The 17,937-nt window shown below is 35.4% G+C and overlaps 1 protein-coding gene across 1 annotated transcript; it reads left to right on the top strand.

The window, feature by feature from the left end:
• The first annotated feature begins 9,718 nt into the window (after nucleotides 1-9,718).
• LOC131149839 (DNA-directed RNA polymerases II, IV and V subunit 12) lies at nucleotides 9,719-15,809 on the top strand. The gene is made up of 4 exons (XM_058100603.1): nucleotides 9,719-9,921; nucleotides 10,290-10,428; nucleotides 10,598-10,690; nucleotides 15,508-15,809. The coding sequence occupies exons 2-4, from the start codon at nucleotides 10,383-10,385 to the stop codon at nucleotides 15,528-15,530; spliced, it is 162 nt and encodes a 53-aa protein (XP_057956586.1). The 5' UTR covers nucleotides 9,719-9,921; nucleotides 10,290-10,382; the 3' UTR covers nucleotides 15,531-15,809.
• Nucleotides 15,810-17,937: the final 2,128 nt, after the last annotated feature.

Raw genomic sequence — 17,937 nt, forward strand, 5'->3', positions numbered from 1 at the left:
ATAATATGAAAAAATATGAGTGGCACTTGGGCTACCCACAGATCCCTCCCAACTACATAATTAGCCAGTAGGTCAGCTAGAACGTCATCCGTGTAGGGCGCCCATATGAACTTCGTGTAAACATATGCAAAATGTAAGAGGTGGGTAGGGATATCTAATAAATATGCAATACGGTCAATACACTTGAATGGGACTATACCTCATGCTCCTAGTGCATGTCCAACTCGAACATGTACCAAGGCAGCACATGTTGCGCAACATTTGGCTCCAACAACTGATCCCTCCACCTGTATAAAATAATACGTAAGTGAACATGTATAATGACTAGTACGTACTACGAATTAATATTCGTAGTACTCATACCATGAATGCATGTATAATACATAAGTGAACATGTATAATGACTAGTACATACTACGGATTAATATTTGTAGTACTCATACCACGAATGCATTGTGAATGAAGTTACTAACTTCCATGCGAGTGAGGCTGAGTCAATAGAGTGACAGTCCTGGTCCCTTTCCATAAGATGTCGGACACCACAATGCGTAGGAGCTAAGGATGTGAATCTCTCCCACCCCCAAACCTGTAATAAGCAGAGTGCCCCTCCGATCTGCGAGTGGGACACATCAGTAGCACGACACATCTCCTGATAAAGCCATGCTAACGTCACGGAGCCCCAATTGTACTGGCGTATCTCTACTCACTCTGCGAGGGGTGGAAGGAATATCAAGTGTGCATAACTCCCCGAGAATTCGCAGAACAGCGTCCCACATATCAATCGCAGCAAGTGGACACGTGCGTGGCATGCTACTATATGATCATCTACAGTTGCCGGGAGCTGGCGAAACATCTCGCCCTCAAGAAATTGCATGCGGATGCGAGCACCAACCATATCACCCTCAGGAGGCACCACCTCTAACAATCTCTCGCACATGCGGCGCAATGCTTCCCCCTGACTAGCGCCCCCTCCTGTACTGGTTTAGCAATACGACCAATGACGGGCCTCCCCTCAATCGGCAGCCCCGAACAACACCACCACATCTTGGAGGGTGATAGTCACCTCCCCATGTGGTAGGTGAAACGTGTGCGTCTCCGGCCTCCATCGCTCCACCAAGGCGGTCACCAAATACCAATCCAATAGGATATGGCCAATCTGGTATATCCTATAGAAGCCTGCCTCTTGTTTCCAATCAACAATGCGGGGGTCTATGCCTATCCTATCGATGTACGACCTGTGTGTCCTCTCATCAATATAAGACGTCAGAGTGCGAATTAGTCTACGCCCAACTAGATCGGTGACGACCGCCCATCGTCAATACACTAGAATCGGACAGCCCTGGATCGATCCTACAAAAATGTAGCAATGTTAAATAATCACTATAATAATAATAAGGACATGAGGAAATTCAGAGAGATTACTGAGTTTCATATTATAAACTTTCCATACAGATATCTTGGAATTCCCCTTGGCCGCGTTGAGGATAAATAAAGGAATTTATTATCCTTTGAACATAACCTTAATCAAAAGGGCTCTTTAGAACATTCAGAATCAGAACTCTTTATCTGAATGGGGTCAATATGTGGGATGCAACAAGGCATGAAGTGTGGACGTGTGGCAGCACCCTGAATCATTCCTTCACCTTTTTTTTTATAGCAATTAAAGGTAATAATAGGACTCTACATTAACCTATAAGTGATAGGTCAGTGCGAAGGTCCAGCTGCATCCCCGGGTTGTGTCCTTCTTGGACACTTCGTGCAGTTATGTTCTTCTTGATGACATATGCTGCACATGATATTCTTCCTACCTTCTCGTGCTTCCATCTCGTTGTGTATACGTGAGCTCCTAGGCCGACCTTTATGTCGAGCATATGCAGGATTTGCCTACAAATTCTACAACGAGGATGCTGGCCAATATGACTCATGCATAATCGGATGAAAATTCGCAACATATGTCGCATAGTACTCGGTAGTGCTCCAACATGGCTCAACATACTGGTTTTCATTCAGCTGTGTCTCCGCACAAGCGGCGAGAAGGTGGGAGCAAGGAAAGTGTAAAGCTTGCCACTTCCCGCACGAGTATTCGCGTCTATGGATGCTCAAAGTTTGGATGTTATTCTCTTTATGTGGCCCCAACTGCATGGTTGTGATACTAAAACTACCCCTCGATCGGTTGAACGTTGTGACTCGATGCCCAGTCGCCTTCAGCTTCCTTCTTTCCATCGCTAGCAATATATGTGGAGTAAATGCATTTCCTCTAGATATTGCGTTACATGCAGCCTCTCGTCGACTATTGAAATTGTAAGAACTCGAACCGTGATAACTAGGTTTAAATAAATAAGAGAGGGGCAAATTGGGAATTTGGCAAATTTCATCGACGAAGCTAGATTTCGTCGACGAAGCCTTTGTTCTTCCCATCTACGAAATTTCGAGACTCATCGACGAGGAGAAGCCGAGGAGTCTCGAAAAAACCGGTGATCTTAGATTTGTCGGCGAGGTCACCGATTCATCGACGAAGTCAGTGGAAGATTCGTCGACGAAGGCACCATTTCGTCGACAAATTGGGACGGGTCAAAAGGGCTATAAATAGAATATTCTTTACTTCTAAGCTAACAAACTTCAAACATATCTCTCTCTCTCTCTAAACCTCTCCCTACTCTCTCTCTCTCTCTAGATTTCTTCACCGATCGTTGATGGAATTGGGAATCTGAAGTTACCATAAGGATCGTGGAAGGATTCTCTACAACTTCTACGGATCGGAATCTTGTTTCAGAGATTTTTGGGCTTCAGCGTAAAATCAAGGTAAGGCTCGATTTTCAATTATGATCCGGTAGTTTTGTAGGTAATTGTCTTGTGAGCATATTTTATACTATGATTTGTAGGTTTTGGAACTCAGTTCGCTGTTTAGGGGCCTTGGAGTTTGGGATTTGCTTTTCGGGAAAAGGTAAGGAAAACTATGTTTATATTGGTTATTTTTTAAATCAGACTCAGTGGAACTGTGGTCCACGGTCCTATGTGTGTTTTGGCTACTCATTTAGGGGGGGATCTAATGGGGAAAACTATGAGTTTTTCATTATTATAGTTTTGGAAAAAGGGGGCGACGGGCTGCGTCCCTGGTTTTGTGAAAACCGAGGGTATATGTTGATTTATACTATGATATTAGGATGACCGTATCTTGACTTGTGTAAACTATATTTGTTTGGAAAACCATGATTTAAATTACCAAATGAGTGTGGTTTGTTTGGTTATATGAGCATGCATGTGTGTGTGATATGTTAAATGACTAGTAGGAACGGGGTTCCGAATTGTCCAGGTATTGGGAGTGTCTGGCTCTATATCCGAGGGCATGTGTTTATCGCTTGCCACTTAGGCAAGAGTTTTTGGCTTTATATCTGAGGGCGTGAGCCTATACCAGCAGATCAGGCCGAAGGGTGTGGATCCACCAATTTAGCGTTAGTACGATGCCATAGGAGTCGGGGACTAGCCATGTGCTGGTGGCGTTGTGTTCGCGGGTTGGCTACGAGCCAACGCCGTATGTCGCGGGCAGGTTTCGGGTTGAAGGGTGTGATGACACCAGGATTGCTGATCATGTGTATGTGTATGTGTGCGTGAATGCACCGTGTGAATTAGTACTAGATTGCATTTAACTACGTGTATGTTGTATCATGATAACACTCAAATGCCACACACCAATATAACATGTGTTCTTCCTTACTGAGAGGTGTCTCACCCCTGCTGTACATACATTTTTACAGGTCCTTCGAGTAACCAGAACTAGCGTCCTAATGTAAAGAGCGTAGTGGCCGGTGTACTGCCTTTAGCGCTTGGGTAAGTGCTAGGACTGTATTTTTGGTGGGTTGCCATTTTGAGATGTATTTGGGCACCTGTTTGTACGTTTTTGATAGAGTCATGTTCTGCTCTTGTATAGACTCTGGTATGGTACTGTATATGTTGTTATAGAATGACCTTTTTCTGCTGCGTATATGATTGTGATTGAATGTGTTTAAGGTGCCTGGGAACCCCACGGGGTTGGACCCTCATCCATCGTACTGTATCTTTGAATGTGACAAAAATAATGTACAACGCGATAAAATGTTAGTTGCACAAAGGTCGTTATTGGAAGGCTACGAGCGCCTTTCAGGACGGCGTTGAAACATTCAACAAGGTTAGTGGTCATGTTCCCATACCTTTTTCCACCGTCGTGGCACTGAGTCCACATATGAGGAGGGATTTGATCAAAGAACGACTTCGCTAGTTCCCTACCCTTATCTAATATCCTCTCTATCCACATGTCAAATTTTCTCACCTGATGTTCCCTTCCTGCTCGCTCAGCCATTCGCTTAAAATTGACACTCCATACTTTCGTATTAAAGTTGCTGACCACGTGTCGAAGGCAAAATTGGTGGTGGGCACATGGTGGTTGTCAATCAAGATTGCGCTTAACTGCAGCGAGAATTCCTCGATACCGATATGATATAAGGCAAATGTTGTCCTTGTCGATAATGGAACGAAGACAACATAGAATCCAATTTTATGTGTTTAGGCTTTCCTTTTGCACAATAGCAAATGCAAAGGAAAATATTTGCCTATTTGCATTTAGACACGTTGCAATTAGGAGTTTTTCCTTATACTTACCATACAAGTGTGTCCCTTCCACACATATGATGGGAGGGCAGTGACGAAAACCCTGAATAGATGCTGCAAACGACCAAAATACGGATACAAAGGTTGCGGTGTTCTCGCTACCTGGAATAGGAGTCCACCTCCACCTGACTATAGTCCCAGGATTGTACGCGTATATCGTTTCCATCCACTTTGGCAACTTTTGATAGGACTTCTCCCAACCGCCGAATACTTGGGCAATTGCCTTCTGTTTGCCCAACCAAACCTTCTTATACGAGATCAAATAGCTGAAACGACGATCTATAAACTCCTTTAATGTGGCGATCGATGTCGACGCATCTCCCCTTATCATATTCACTATCTCCCTAGCAATGAAGGACGATGTGATTTGGTTATGCTCCTGCGAGAGAAGTTCGTTCGGACACGTGTGTGGACCACCATATTGGGTGATTTCAAATAATCGGTGTTTCATCTGATACATTGCACGCAATCTCCATCCGCAATCGTGCTCCTTACACCTAGCAACCCATAAATCTAGGATAGATCGCACGACGTGGAAGTCATGGTGGGTTCGAGCGTGATACATTTGCACTATCACAATCAACTGATCCTTCGACCCAAAAAGCATCCCCCCGCTTAACTCAGAGGATTCATCCCAACGAGTCACGTGTATAGGAAGCTCATCCACCACAGTTAAATCTGCAATATCTAAGTCAATATGACCGTACATCGGAGGCTCGTTCGTCAATTGGGCATCAAACGTTGCATCATCCGTTTCAAGGGAGGGGGTGAGTTCACATCATCGGGGGCCTCATTTAACCCTTCACCAATTTCCTGCTCATACATGTCTTTATCTTCAAGATGAACATCGTTTGTAATGTTCATGCCCTCGTCCAATGCGTCGTTCGCAATGGCGAACAACAATCCTGGACCCTCTGTTGGGACGTCTTTGCAACCTCCCCGCGAATACGTGTCAAGAACAGGTGCTTCGTATGCCGGCGGCTCGATCGACGATCCAGGATATTTGTTAAAATCGATACTAGGCATACCACCAACCTCCGTACTCACATCGATATGACGTGTTTGTTGGGTGTCTTCCTCGACTTCATCCAAATGCTCGACATGCGCATCTAGCTAGCTAGCCGCGATTACACCCATTTGAAGAATGGTTTCGACATATAATTGCACCGTTAAATATGTCGAACCTATGATGTGTGCGTCCAACACAATGCACAGACCATAATCATTAGATATGGGAAAGGCCTCATGGAGGACTGTATTATTGAACCCTCGCAAAGTGTATCTTGCAGTCATCCGCAATGCATATTGATCTGAATCAATATGCAAATATTTATATATCTTCTTTTATAATTTATTTAATTTACACCTATGACCAATTTGAATTGGTTAAACTGGTGGACTACTATAACTAACACCATCTATTCCGATTATGATGTCCCCCCCATGTACAACAATACCATTACTGGAGCACTGCTTGAGCTTCCTGCCATTTAGATCGGCGTTCGGAAAATAAAAAAGACCTATGCAAAATAAAATTGTATGTATAAGTGATATGAGTTACTTATAGTAATCAAGAATTAATTTCACTAAGTTTAGTCATCCTATAACTCTATTATGATCATTAAACTCTCTTATAACTTTTAAATTTTTGAGTATATAGATTTTAGAGTGTCTTTATTTCGTTAAAAAAATTTCAGACCTTAGATTTGAATGTGGATATATTTAAATAATTTTTAATATAATTTTACATTACATTTTATTTAAATCCAATGCAAATTCACATTCAAATCCGAGGTCTCTCCAAAGATAAGGTAATAATATTTTTTATCATAAAAATATATAATTTATATATGCATGTATGTTATTTAATTAAGTACAAATCACTTCATAAGTTAAGAAAATTTTTGAACTTTTAAAATATACCTGAGATCTTTTTTTTTACTTCATAAGTTGTGGTAATTTCTTAGGTTAATAGTCTGATATTTAACATTTAAATAAGGAATAGAGATAGTGTGTTATTAAATAATTGGTATAAAACAATTATTTTCTTCAAATAAGTGAATTAAATAAAATTTTAATTATATAACAAAATTATTAATTTTTTCCCCAGAGAAAATAAAATAAGTATTAATATATTTTTGTAACATGAATTTATTGTCATGCATCAATTTAAAATTTTGTATCTTCAAGTAAAATTATATGTGCTTTTACATTCAAATTTGTTGAAATTCATACAATCTACAATTTATGTTCGCGAACTTGTGTTCTCAAATGGAACACATAAAAAAAATTACCATGTAGCTACAACCCGACTCTTGCATGCATGAGAAGGAAGAAGATTAAGGATATCATAGGATTAGTGTCGATATATGTAATGTCAACAAGAGGTTAGTGTTATATTTTTTAGCATTGCAAGATTTTTTTATTTTTTTGGTAATTTTTTTAAAGAAAAATTATATAAATCCTCATGTTCAATCATCCTATAACTCTATTATGATCATTAACTCTCTTATAGTTTTTAAATTTTTAAGTATATAGATTTTATTAATTAACAATAATCTTATTATTAATATATATTTATAACATTTGATTATGACATTAATTTATGTTAAAAGTAGTATCTACAACTAAATTAATTTTTTTATTTATTTAATGTAAATTTAAATTTATAGATGGTTCTTTTTATTCCTTACATAATTTAATTATATTTTATTAATAATTAATAGGTTAATAAATAATATAAGATTCTTTTATTTAATTAACAATAATCTTGTTATTAATGTATATTTACAGCACATTACTATGATATAAAATTAAGATTAAAATGATTATTACTAATTTAATTTAACATATTAATTTATTTAATGTTAATTTAAATTAATAAATAGTTCTTGTTCAATCCATAATTGAATTAAAATAACTAATATGTCATAATATATTGGTACATATATATGTGCATACAGTTGCATGCATACATAATTCGGAGCATTATCATTACTTTTTTTTTTACAAATTATCATTACTTTTTTTTATTCTTTTAAATGTATTTAAAAATATAATCACAAATATATATACGATTTAAATATTACCTTTTTAAAAAATTATAATAAATTATTAACATCTTCAATGAAAAATTAGATATCTAAAAACTTAATAAAGTGGTGCCCAAGTTCATTTACAGGCTTGACTATTACACCAAGTTAACAAGTCTGTCCCTCTGCCCTTCTCCACATAAATATAAAGCTTTTAATCTCAATTCAAAAGCTCATAACGCCCAATCATAATAGTTAGACTACTAATGGTCTTTTAATTAGTTAATTGTCCACCATTCAATCAACAAGTACTTCGTTTTTGTATGAAATAAAACAAATTATTGTGGGTCCTAATGCAAATTTTTAAAAATCATCACAAAACCCTACTGAGATAACATGGACTTTTAAGATAATGTTTAATTTCATATTTCAATTAGTAAATCGATAAATGCTATACAAAATATAGTTTTTGTTATACAAAATAAAATAACACATATGATTAAATCATCATTTTAAAGGAAATTGGTTTTAAAAATAAACATTCATATTTAATATTGATGATTCTACTAAAAATGAATGTTACCAAAATGTAATATTAGAATTCAAATTCAAAATTAAAGAGCCTTTTAAGGCATCAAAGCTAACCGAGCTCTCTAATATATATAAACTGAAATTATTTGATAGTTTTTATACTACTAATCCAAATATATTTTAATCCATATATTTTTAATTAGTAAAATTAAGGATTTCTATTTACTGATTTTATTCAATTATTATTGTCACTTTCGTTAAATCTAAAAGTACTAGAGAATCCCTATATTTTATATATATCAAAATAATGTGTGTAAGCAATGGAATTACATACATATAATATTAAAAGAGAGACAAGGGAAAGTAAAATAAATTTATTTTGTAGTGATTTCATTATGTGAGATTAGTTTAACTAATAAGCAAGTTCAATTGGTTGCTAATTATACTTCAGCATAAAAATTAATTTGAAATTTGTATGCTACTAAATTTAAAATACTTAACACAAAATCAAATCACAAAACCCAACTGAGGTTTAATTTTATTGATAACATGAACTTTCAGTTACTCAACCATTAAGTTTAATAAAATATTAAACTTAATAAAATAATAATTATACTCTTCCACTCAATTTTGATGAAATAAATTAAGATAATAAATAACATGCATTTAGAAATAAAAATGCAAATATATCGAACAAAGATGATTCCATAAGTATGCTAAAGAACATAGAAATACCAAAATGATTATATAATCCAAACAAATAAATTTCATGCATCTCGTTTTTGTTAGGGCATATAATGTATCATAAAAAATAAAGTTCAAATACAAAAAAAAAAAAAAACCCTAACCTTAAACTTGGGTGTTTTCGAATGAAGCCTTCAAATAGCAAATTGAAAGACACACTAAACTCTTTTATCAATCAAACGAACTCTTCGATAAAAAAAAAAATTAATTTAAAATTTATGAACAAAGCAAATGGTCAATTTGTGTCTTACCCCATCTCCTTGAGTTTATATAGTTGCTCCTCAACGGTTAAGCAGCCTCTCGATGAGCAACGGTCACCTGCAACCTACAACATGTCCGGCCTCTGCCTCAGCAACGGTAACTTGCTCTGCTCCTCCCCGTCTCTCTGCAAAGCCTGCGTAGGATGACCTACTCTCTGTTTGCGAACAAAATGGAAGGAGGAAAGGCTCTGTAAGGGATGAAACAAATTTCGCTAAACCAGCGAGATTTGCCATGTGTCCAACGCCGGCTGGATGGGTAGTTAGTATCCGAAGCAAATCTCGCTGGATGAACCAGCTAGATTTGCCACGCGTCCAGCACCGGATGATTGAGCCGTAGCAGCATCCTTCATCTAAAGTAAATCTCGTTATTTGGAGTAGTAAGATTTGTTTAAATCTCGATATTTCAAGTAGCGAAATTAAGTCGGAGTTATCTTGGAAAATACTTTCTAGAATAAGGTATTATTTAATCTATTTTTTTCAAAAAAAGTTAAACTGTGAAAAAACTCTCATGCGGCAGTGCCCACACGGCCCATGGTCCGTCAGTCCCACTCCCAGCCCCCACGCCAGCCCAGTCCCAGATCTCAAATCTCAGATTTCACACACCTCACGAACGTCTCCTCCTCTCAAACCCTAATCTTTCCCAACTCATAGTAGCTCATTAATCATCTGCAACCATCTCCGGCGTTTCGTCCCTCCTCCACTGATCAGCGGTAAATATTTTCATCCTCTTCCTCATGTTTTTATTTTTTGTTGCTCGGTCGCTCTACTTGGTCGATGTCAATCGGGGAATGCTTGTATTTTTTTTTCTCTGTAATTGCAGCTATGTAAAATAAGACTATAAAAAGGAAAAACTTACAAAATTACTTCTTATCTTCTAATTTTAAATGATTTACGTTGGGAGAAGGGAGGGTGGGTTTTGGGCAACTTGCTTGAAACCAACAGTGGGAGCTCTTTTGTTTCTATTTTTTTTTTTAGATGCATTAGTAATTTAGTGTGATAATCGCATATAGCAATTATTTTATATTGTTAAAATTTTATTTTACATAAAATGAGCACAAAACCCTTCGTCTCCCTTCAGGGTGCAGCTTCTATTCTGTTGACCGTGTAGTCATCTCCCTCTCTGTCGGTTTTCTCCCACTCTGTTTACAAACGCAAAAACAACCCTAATAAGATGGATCCTGTTCCACCGCCTGCACCAGTCGGCTACATCTGCGGAGGTATAACCTTTCTTATGTTTCTTCTGTTTGATTGCCGAGAAACTGTGATGGAAAATTGATATTGAAGCATCACTTTTGCCAGTGTCTTTGTTGATCAAACCTTGTTTATTTACGTTGCTTGCTAGATAGAACTTTATCTGACAATTGAGGGATTTGGTATGATGCATAGATTGTGGGACGGAAAACTATCTGAAACAAGGCGACGTGATTCAGTGCCGAGAGTGCGGTTACCGCATCTTGTATAAAAAACGTACTCGCCGAAGTAAGCATTTTTTAACTTGCTAATTTGAATATGTGTGGCTGCTATTTTTCTAATTTGATATTTATTATTCATTACAAAGATCATACAATAGGTGGTTAAGTTGCTTTAGGTTGTGGGTTAGTGGAGACAATGCTATGGATAATTAGGCAGTTCTTGATTTCATTGATTTTCTGTCTTGTGAATAATTTTTTGTGATTGGTTTTGGTACTCATTGATGCCTTTCTGTGACACAAAGGATAATCCCATTAAGTGGATGCTCTTCAGACATTGGTGGATAGTGCCCTTTAATGAGGCCATTAACAAACAGAATATCCCAAGTGGATACTTAGAACTTCTTCTCGAAAATTTCCAATGAGCCAAATGTTTCTTTTTCTCTTCCTTGATGCCAGACTGGCTGTCACACTTCAGAGTCCAGATGATCTTTCTTTCCAACCTCAAGACTCCCTCCATCCCTCAATCTTCCTTCTCTCTCACTTTCAATATCAAGTTTGGGCTGTGGCCTAGATTTACCCTCTTATCCCAAAAGGCTATCCTAGTTTTTTTTTTTGGTGGGGGATTAAATTTTAAGCTGATTCAAAAAGGCAAGCTATGATATGGAAGAAATATAATATTCAAGCACACACACAAAATAGAAAAATTAAAGAGAGCATCTGATTTAAGACAAGAAGTCAAACCATGGGAAAACCTTTGTTGGAGAGTAATTCAGAAGAATTGCGTCAAGGAATTGTTGGATTTGTTTAATAGTTTATTGTATGTTTAATTTACTTTGTATTAGAGTTATGTGTATTTGGGGGCTTGTTTGTAATATTTTTGTATTTTAGGGCTGTGTTTTGTAATTTCTTGTATTTGAGGAGTATATGTGTAATTTCTTATGTTTTAGGATTTCTTATAAATAGGGTGTGAAAGTCATGGAAGAGTGAGTGTATTGATGAATTTGAATTGAAATGAATGCGTGTTTCCCCCCTTGTATCTCCTCCCTTCTCTTCCTTCTTCCTTCTTTTTTCTTCTTCCCCTCTCCCCTCGTCTATCCATCCCACATTACTTAATTTTTGTTAAAAAAAGTTGCAACTCTGCAAAAATATTTGAAATGACAACAATGGATAGAGTATTTGTGCATTGTTCTAATGGGGAAGCAATCTTGTAATATTTGAAGGAAAAACTTACGTACAAAGGTGGAATAGAACTATTGTGGCAACAAATAGCTTGCCTTTTACTTTAAAAACCACGAACTCCTACTTTTTAAAGTTACCAACTTTTGAAATTTTGTTTTTTGAAAATCTGAACAAGCATTTTACCAAACTCTCTAAATTTGACTTTAGTTTTGAAAAGGAGAAGTTGCTCCAAATCCGTTTAAAAATTAGCTGTGTATATGTTGGTTCGTGTGTTTGTTTGCTACCATAATTCAACTGAATTGGCTTTTTTCATTTGTTTGAATTTACCAATAGAAAGGCTTTGGTTTTATCGAATGTAGAAGTTGAATAATCAACTTTATTTGATATTGGAGGGCAAAAAAATGTGGAAACATATTTCATTATACAATTGAGATGGATGAATATTTTACAGTGATGCAAATGTGAATCTTTAATTGATTTATTGATGAGCTGCCATATTAGGGTATTGATGAAGATGCAAAGATGGTCAATACCTTGAAGGTCCAGATATAAACTGCTTCAGCCTCTTATTTTTTGTTGTTGCGCTTTTGTTGTAAGGGTAGGGAAGGAGGGACCCCAAATTGTTATTCCTTTTATAGATGTACTAAATGGATGCAAAACTATTCCTTCTTTTGTACATGCATTTAAGTGGAAAAAGAAGGGGGGGGGGGGACTGTGTTAAGGTAGGTTTTTGTTCCATTAATTAGAATTAATACTATGGGGGTTGAGTGAAACTAGATGCTGATTCTTTTTCGTCTGACAAGGCTGCAACTTAGGTAACTAAATGAGAGGCCTGACCATGTGCAACTATAAGCACTGAAAAACTATTTCAATTACAGAACTCTTTTAGCCAGCCTTTCATGATTTGCCCGAAGTCCAGTTGAAGCTTCTTAATTCAGGTTTATATAGGTTAGCTTGGGCTAAAATGCTTCTTGGTTGTGCTTGCACTTTGTAACAGCTCCCTATGTATTTTCTCTGTTATGCTTAATATATTTCTTTTACTTTTTAAAGAAATAAATCTGTCACAGCATCTATTTTTAGAGACATTTTTTGAGTTTTTTTGTTTTACGGAAAATGAGTTGACATTATGGGAGTTAACTAAACTCTCACAATCACATATTTTTTGTTATATTCTATAATATATTGATCAATCTATTGATGATCACATGGTAGAAGCTTTTTCTCTTTTATTACCTTTATTTTTGACCTTGTTGTGCTATCTGTGGTGTTTGCCTTACAATGTTGGTGTGAGAGTTACAGTCAGACCTGAAGTTTTAGGTAGAAGAGTGCCTTGTTGGCCCTATCACTAGACTAATGTATATTGCTCATAGCTTAATGAAATTCACTTTTTCCATCTTGTAGTGAGGTAGTCTTCTACACTATATGCCATCTAGTGTTTTTTTTTTCTTTTTTTCTTTTTAAGATTGCATCTCTTCTATTATAGACACAATGTCTGATACTAGGCTATCTTCATGTGACGTCGTTGTTGGAATTTTTTTATTTTACTTTGAATGTTGTTAATAGTATTTTTGGGAATTTTGTAGTTGCTCGACATGATCTCCAATTTCTACCGTGTTTTTATTTTTTTTGGGGTAGTGGGGTGGGGACTTTGCTCATGGGTTTGGTCATATTTGGCTTGTTTGAACTCTTAACATATGAACTTTCCTGTGTTATGGGTTGTTTGAGAAGTCTCAGATTCTTTTAGAAAGTATTTTGCATTATGATTCTTTTGAGTCACTAATAATCTATTTTAACAAATAATAATTGTTTTAAATTTAAAGATCTTCAATGTCCTCTCTTATATATAGAAGAGACATTACATAATCTTCACTTGTAAATCTATGTTAAGTTGTTAACTATTGTTAAGTGTAACTTCTGCAATCCTGTTCCTGATCCATGAATTGGACATTTTGTGTTCTAGGCTTCTAGCCTTCTAGGAAACATTGGTCTGTAAAAGCCTGTGTGCTCAAATGTAGTAGATTACCAATTCTTAGAGAAAATTTCCTGCAGTTGGTGCCCTTGGAGGATTGCGTGATGCAATCCTAACCCTGTGAGGCCTATACCACCTTCTTCTTCTATGCACAAACAAATTGTATTAACTTAATAAAATTTTGATCAACAGTAGAGGGGATCAATCTAGAAAATTAAGTAAAAGAACAAATTAAATGGAGTTCGAGTGTGCAAGAAGTATTTGCCTCTTGTCATTGTTGGCTTGTCATATTGTCATGTAATGTAATGTGCATACATTATTATCGAAAATCTCAATTTCCTTGCCTCTCCCGAAAACCCTCAACAAAAAGAGGGAAAAGGAAGAACATCTTGCTGCTCTCATCTCTCTAACTAAAACCACTTTAAATTAAAGTCTTAATTCCTCCTCCTAATGCCTAAATGTGATAGTATTTGGTGTATGCCTGCAAAGGATGTGGGTGCACCGCCTCAAGTTCTTCACAATTTTTGGGATCTGATGAGTAGACTCAATCCGACATGCATAACTACGTCCCAAGTACCATTGTCTCTTTTTATATAGCATATGATTTGACTGTTGATTGTGTACTCATTTATGCGGCTATGCCACATTTTTATTGAATGACTAGACTAGCTGGGTAATGTGTGCTCCATGGCTCCCAAATTTCCTACTTTTTAAATTTTAAATACAATTGACCAATGCCAAGTGTCATATTTGTTTCCTTGTTTGCCCTCATATCTCTCCCATTCTTTCGCCATATCTTTTGATGTAAGTCATGAGTTAAGGGCATCACTTAATCCAGATTGAAAGGAGGACCTTCAAACTGAAATTGGATAAAGTGGGAAAGGTCCTGGCTCTGTTCATCCTTGAACACAAGTAGGTGCGTAATAGGGGGGTGAGGTTGTCTTTATGTGCTTCTAACTGGTTCTCTGATGGGTTTTTATCATTCCTTGGACATTTGGGTAGGGTTTTCAGTTTATATTCCTGAAGGGTTTAAAGGTGATGGATGGTATCATTTTAGGAAGAGTTTAGGGTGTTGGTTAGGTCTTTTCATCCTGGTGATGGCTGCAAAGCAGTTGGGAAAGAACTGGTATCTGTTTGTGGAGCTGAGTCATGTTGACAGAGAAGGATGTTGAAGGGGAAGGAAATTATCATCATAACAGTGCATCAAAGACTCTGGGCTTTTGTTGTGGGGAGCAAACAAGGTTCAGCAGGGGCTTTTAGGTCTCCCACTGGGAGCAAAAACTATTTAGAATTTATTTCATTTCATTGTACCAAAAGTATTATACTGATTATACAGCTAAAACAGCAACAATATATACTATTTATGTCTGTATATCAGGTATTTGTATGTGGGCATGAGAGAGAAAGCGAGAGAGCATATTTCCCAGGGTCTGGGCACTATTGAGTTCTTAAAACTCTCATCTTGTATTGGAGGCATTTGTTTGCTAGATGCTTGTGATTAGTGTTTGTTGTCCCCTTTCTTTCACAACAGCAGTGGATGACCATTTACTGTAAATAATCTAGCTTCGTTCTATGCCTTGTCTTCGAATTAACGTTTCTCCCTTACTCAAAAACCCTTTCGAATGTGTTTGTTTTGGTTTGTTTCTCCTCAATGCATGATTCTAGTTGTTATAGTTGCATGCTTTTCAAACATATCACACAATTTGATTCATGTTTTCACCTATTATTTGTTGCAGTTGTTCAGTACGAGGCTCGCTGAAGAGAATTAGAAGCTGCAGGACATGCTGATTGCAAGTAGAGTGTTTGGTTGCCTATTTTCCTTAAAGAAAACTGAATTTCCTTACTAGCATTATGATGTATTTTGACTACTAAATCTCATTACTATGTGATTAGTGGAGTACTAATTCATGTGTTTTGCCTGTACAAGCAGTATTCATGCCCTATCTATGATGATGGAAGCACATAAGTTTTGTCTCTGAACAAATGTTAGATTCAATACCATGCTGTTTTATGGTGCTGCTGTAGGTTTTTGCAGCTATAATTTGTGCATGATGTTAAGCTCATGAGGTTTTGGTATTACTGAGTGTGGTAAACCTGACTTTATAGCTTGTTCAACAAAATGGTTAGTCCAAGCTTGGCTAGTTTATGCATGTGCTTCCTTGTTTTATAGTATCATAGGCAACACATGGTCCTTCAAACTATTGAGTGAATTGCACTTGGAGGCAGTAAAATTATTGTCAACTAGTAGAGACCTATGTAATGTAGTGTGCATCTTAAATTGTGTTATATGTTCATTGGAAATGAGTTGGATAAATGTTTATCTAAATTGTTTAGGCTATTCTATTTGTACAGAAGTTCTCATTGGTTCTTATAATTTAAGTTAATTTAAGTTAATTTTGTAAAATTTGTCAGTTCCTCCTCTAAATTTTACGCCAACTTGATGTTTGGTGCTTTTGCAAGAAATGGGTTGTAAGTCAAAAGAAATGAATATATAAAATTATAAAGTCTAGTGTTGCGTTTGAGAGCATATATTAGGGGTGTAATCGGTTTATTACGGTTCAGTTATGGGTAAAATTGAAAATTGAATTGAACCTTGTGGTTTTTAGTCTTTCCAAATTGAAATCGAAATCGAACTTAATTTATTATTCCCTAGAGAATTGAACATTTGGTGGTTCAGTTTTGGTTTTTTTGATTTTTAATTGATTTTTTAAATATTTAACAATTGCTTTTGACAAGGGTTGTTGAGAATTTATTGGATATTTTGATTTCTAAATATTAAATGGATTAATTGTGTATTAACATATTAATTAAGTATTTATATTAATTTATATATAATTTAAATTTAAATTGGTTTTTTTGGTTTTTGGGTTCGGTTATATTTTGGAACTCGAAATTGAAATCGAATATCGAAAAATTGAACTGCTTGTGATATCAATTCGGTTTTCGATTATTTTGGTAATTTTTATATATTCCTTGCATGTATTTCAGACATTAGATTTATACTTGAGTGAATTTGAATAAATGTTAATATAATTTTATATTAGATGTTATTCAAATTCAATATAAATTCAAATTCAAAACCTTTTCAATATAGGGTAATTGTATTTCATTTTATTCTATTCTTACCAATCAAATAAATCATGTGATGAATATAAAATAATAATAATAATAATAATAATAATAATAATAACTATGAAGTTAATGTGGCCACTTGTAGCTGCTTCATGCTTGGTGTACCTATTGAAGAAGTTCCAAAACTTCTGTGTTTTTTATTTTTACTTTTTCTGTTATTTTATATATAAATTAACCACATTGTTTTCCAACTATCTAAAAGTAGAATTTGGTTAAATTGTGTTTGATTTTGTTTTAATTAGTTTTCTTGCATCTTGATTTTCTTGTTTGAGGAATATTATTGGGAATGAATTTGCATATTTTATTTTAAACCAAGCATTACATTGTTAAGATCATTTAAAACTACATATGCAGAAGTGTTTTTTATTTTTTAATAAAAGGTATATAATTTAATAAGTGCTGATAATTAAAACTGAATTTAAAAAGTGTTAAAAGTCATAAGTGGTGTTTGGTTGCATTTAAAAATAAGTTATGATTAAGTGTTGATGAATAAGTGGTGTTTGGATAACCACTTTTATTTTAAGTGCAATGTATATCTATACTATTAATATTATTGTAAGTTCTTAGTAGAATGCATATATTAATAACATTATATATATATATATATATATATATATATATATATTTACTTATGCTTTAAAAACCTCACTTAAGTTTGTTAACTGTAAGTCATGTTTACCCCCATGATAGAGTTGTACGGTCCGAAAACTGAACTTAGTTGGTTGACCGACCAAACTAAATCAAATTTTAACTTTAATTTAAGCGAGATTTTTCCTATTAAGTTCTGGTCTAGAACCAATTGTGCACTCAGGAAAAATTCACTATTCCGTAAAATCACTATGTTAAAAAACAGTGTGAGTGCACTCTAATCACTGTAAATTTTAAGTTACGATACTGAGCAGTTATAACTTTGTAAGTTCTTAGTCATAAGGACTTTTAAAACATAATACTATATAATTTGAACAATATCATAAAAATTTTATATATAATTTATGCAATAAAATAAACATCATAAAAATTTATATATAATTTAT

The sequence above is a fragment of the Malania oleifera genome, chromosome 2, assembly GCF_029873635.1.
Source record: "Malania oleifera isolate guangnan ecotype guangnan chromosome 2, ASM2987363v1, whole genome shotgun sequence".
NCBI lineage: Eukaryota > Viridiplantae > Streptophyta > Magnoliopsida > Santalales > Ximeniaceae > Malania > Malania oleifera.

Bases quoted from the DNA above. Each gene is read 5' to 3' on its own strand.
- LOC131149839 (XM_058100603.1), top strand. From the start codon at position 10,383: ATGGATCCTGTTCCACCGCCTGCACCAGTCGGCTACATCTGCGGAG. The intron at 10,429-10,597 runs GTATAACCTTTC...TATGATGCATAG, and splicing joins AGTCGGCTACATCTGCGGAG to ATTGTGGGACGGAAAACTAT. The intron at 10,691-15,507 runs GTAAGCATTTTT...TATTTGTTGCAG, and splicing joins TAAAAAACGTACTCGCCGAA to TTGTTCAGTACGAGGCTCGC.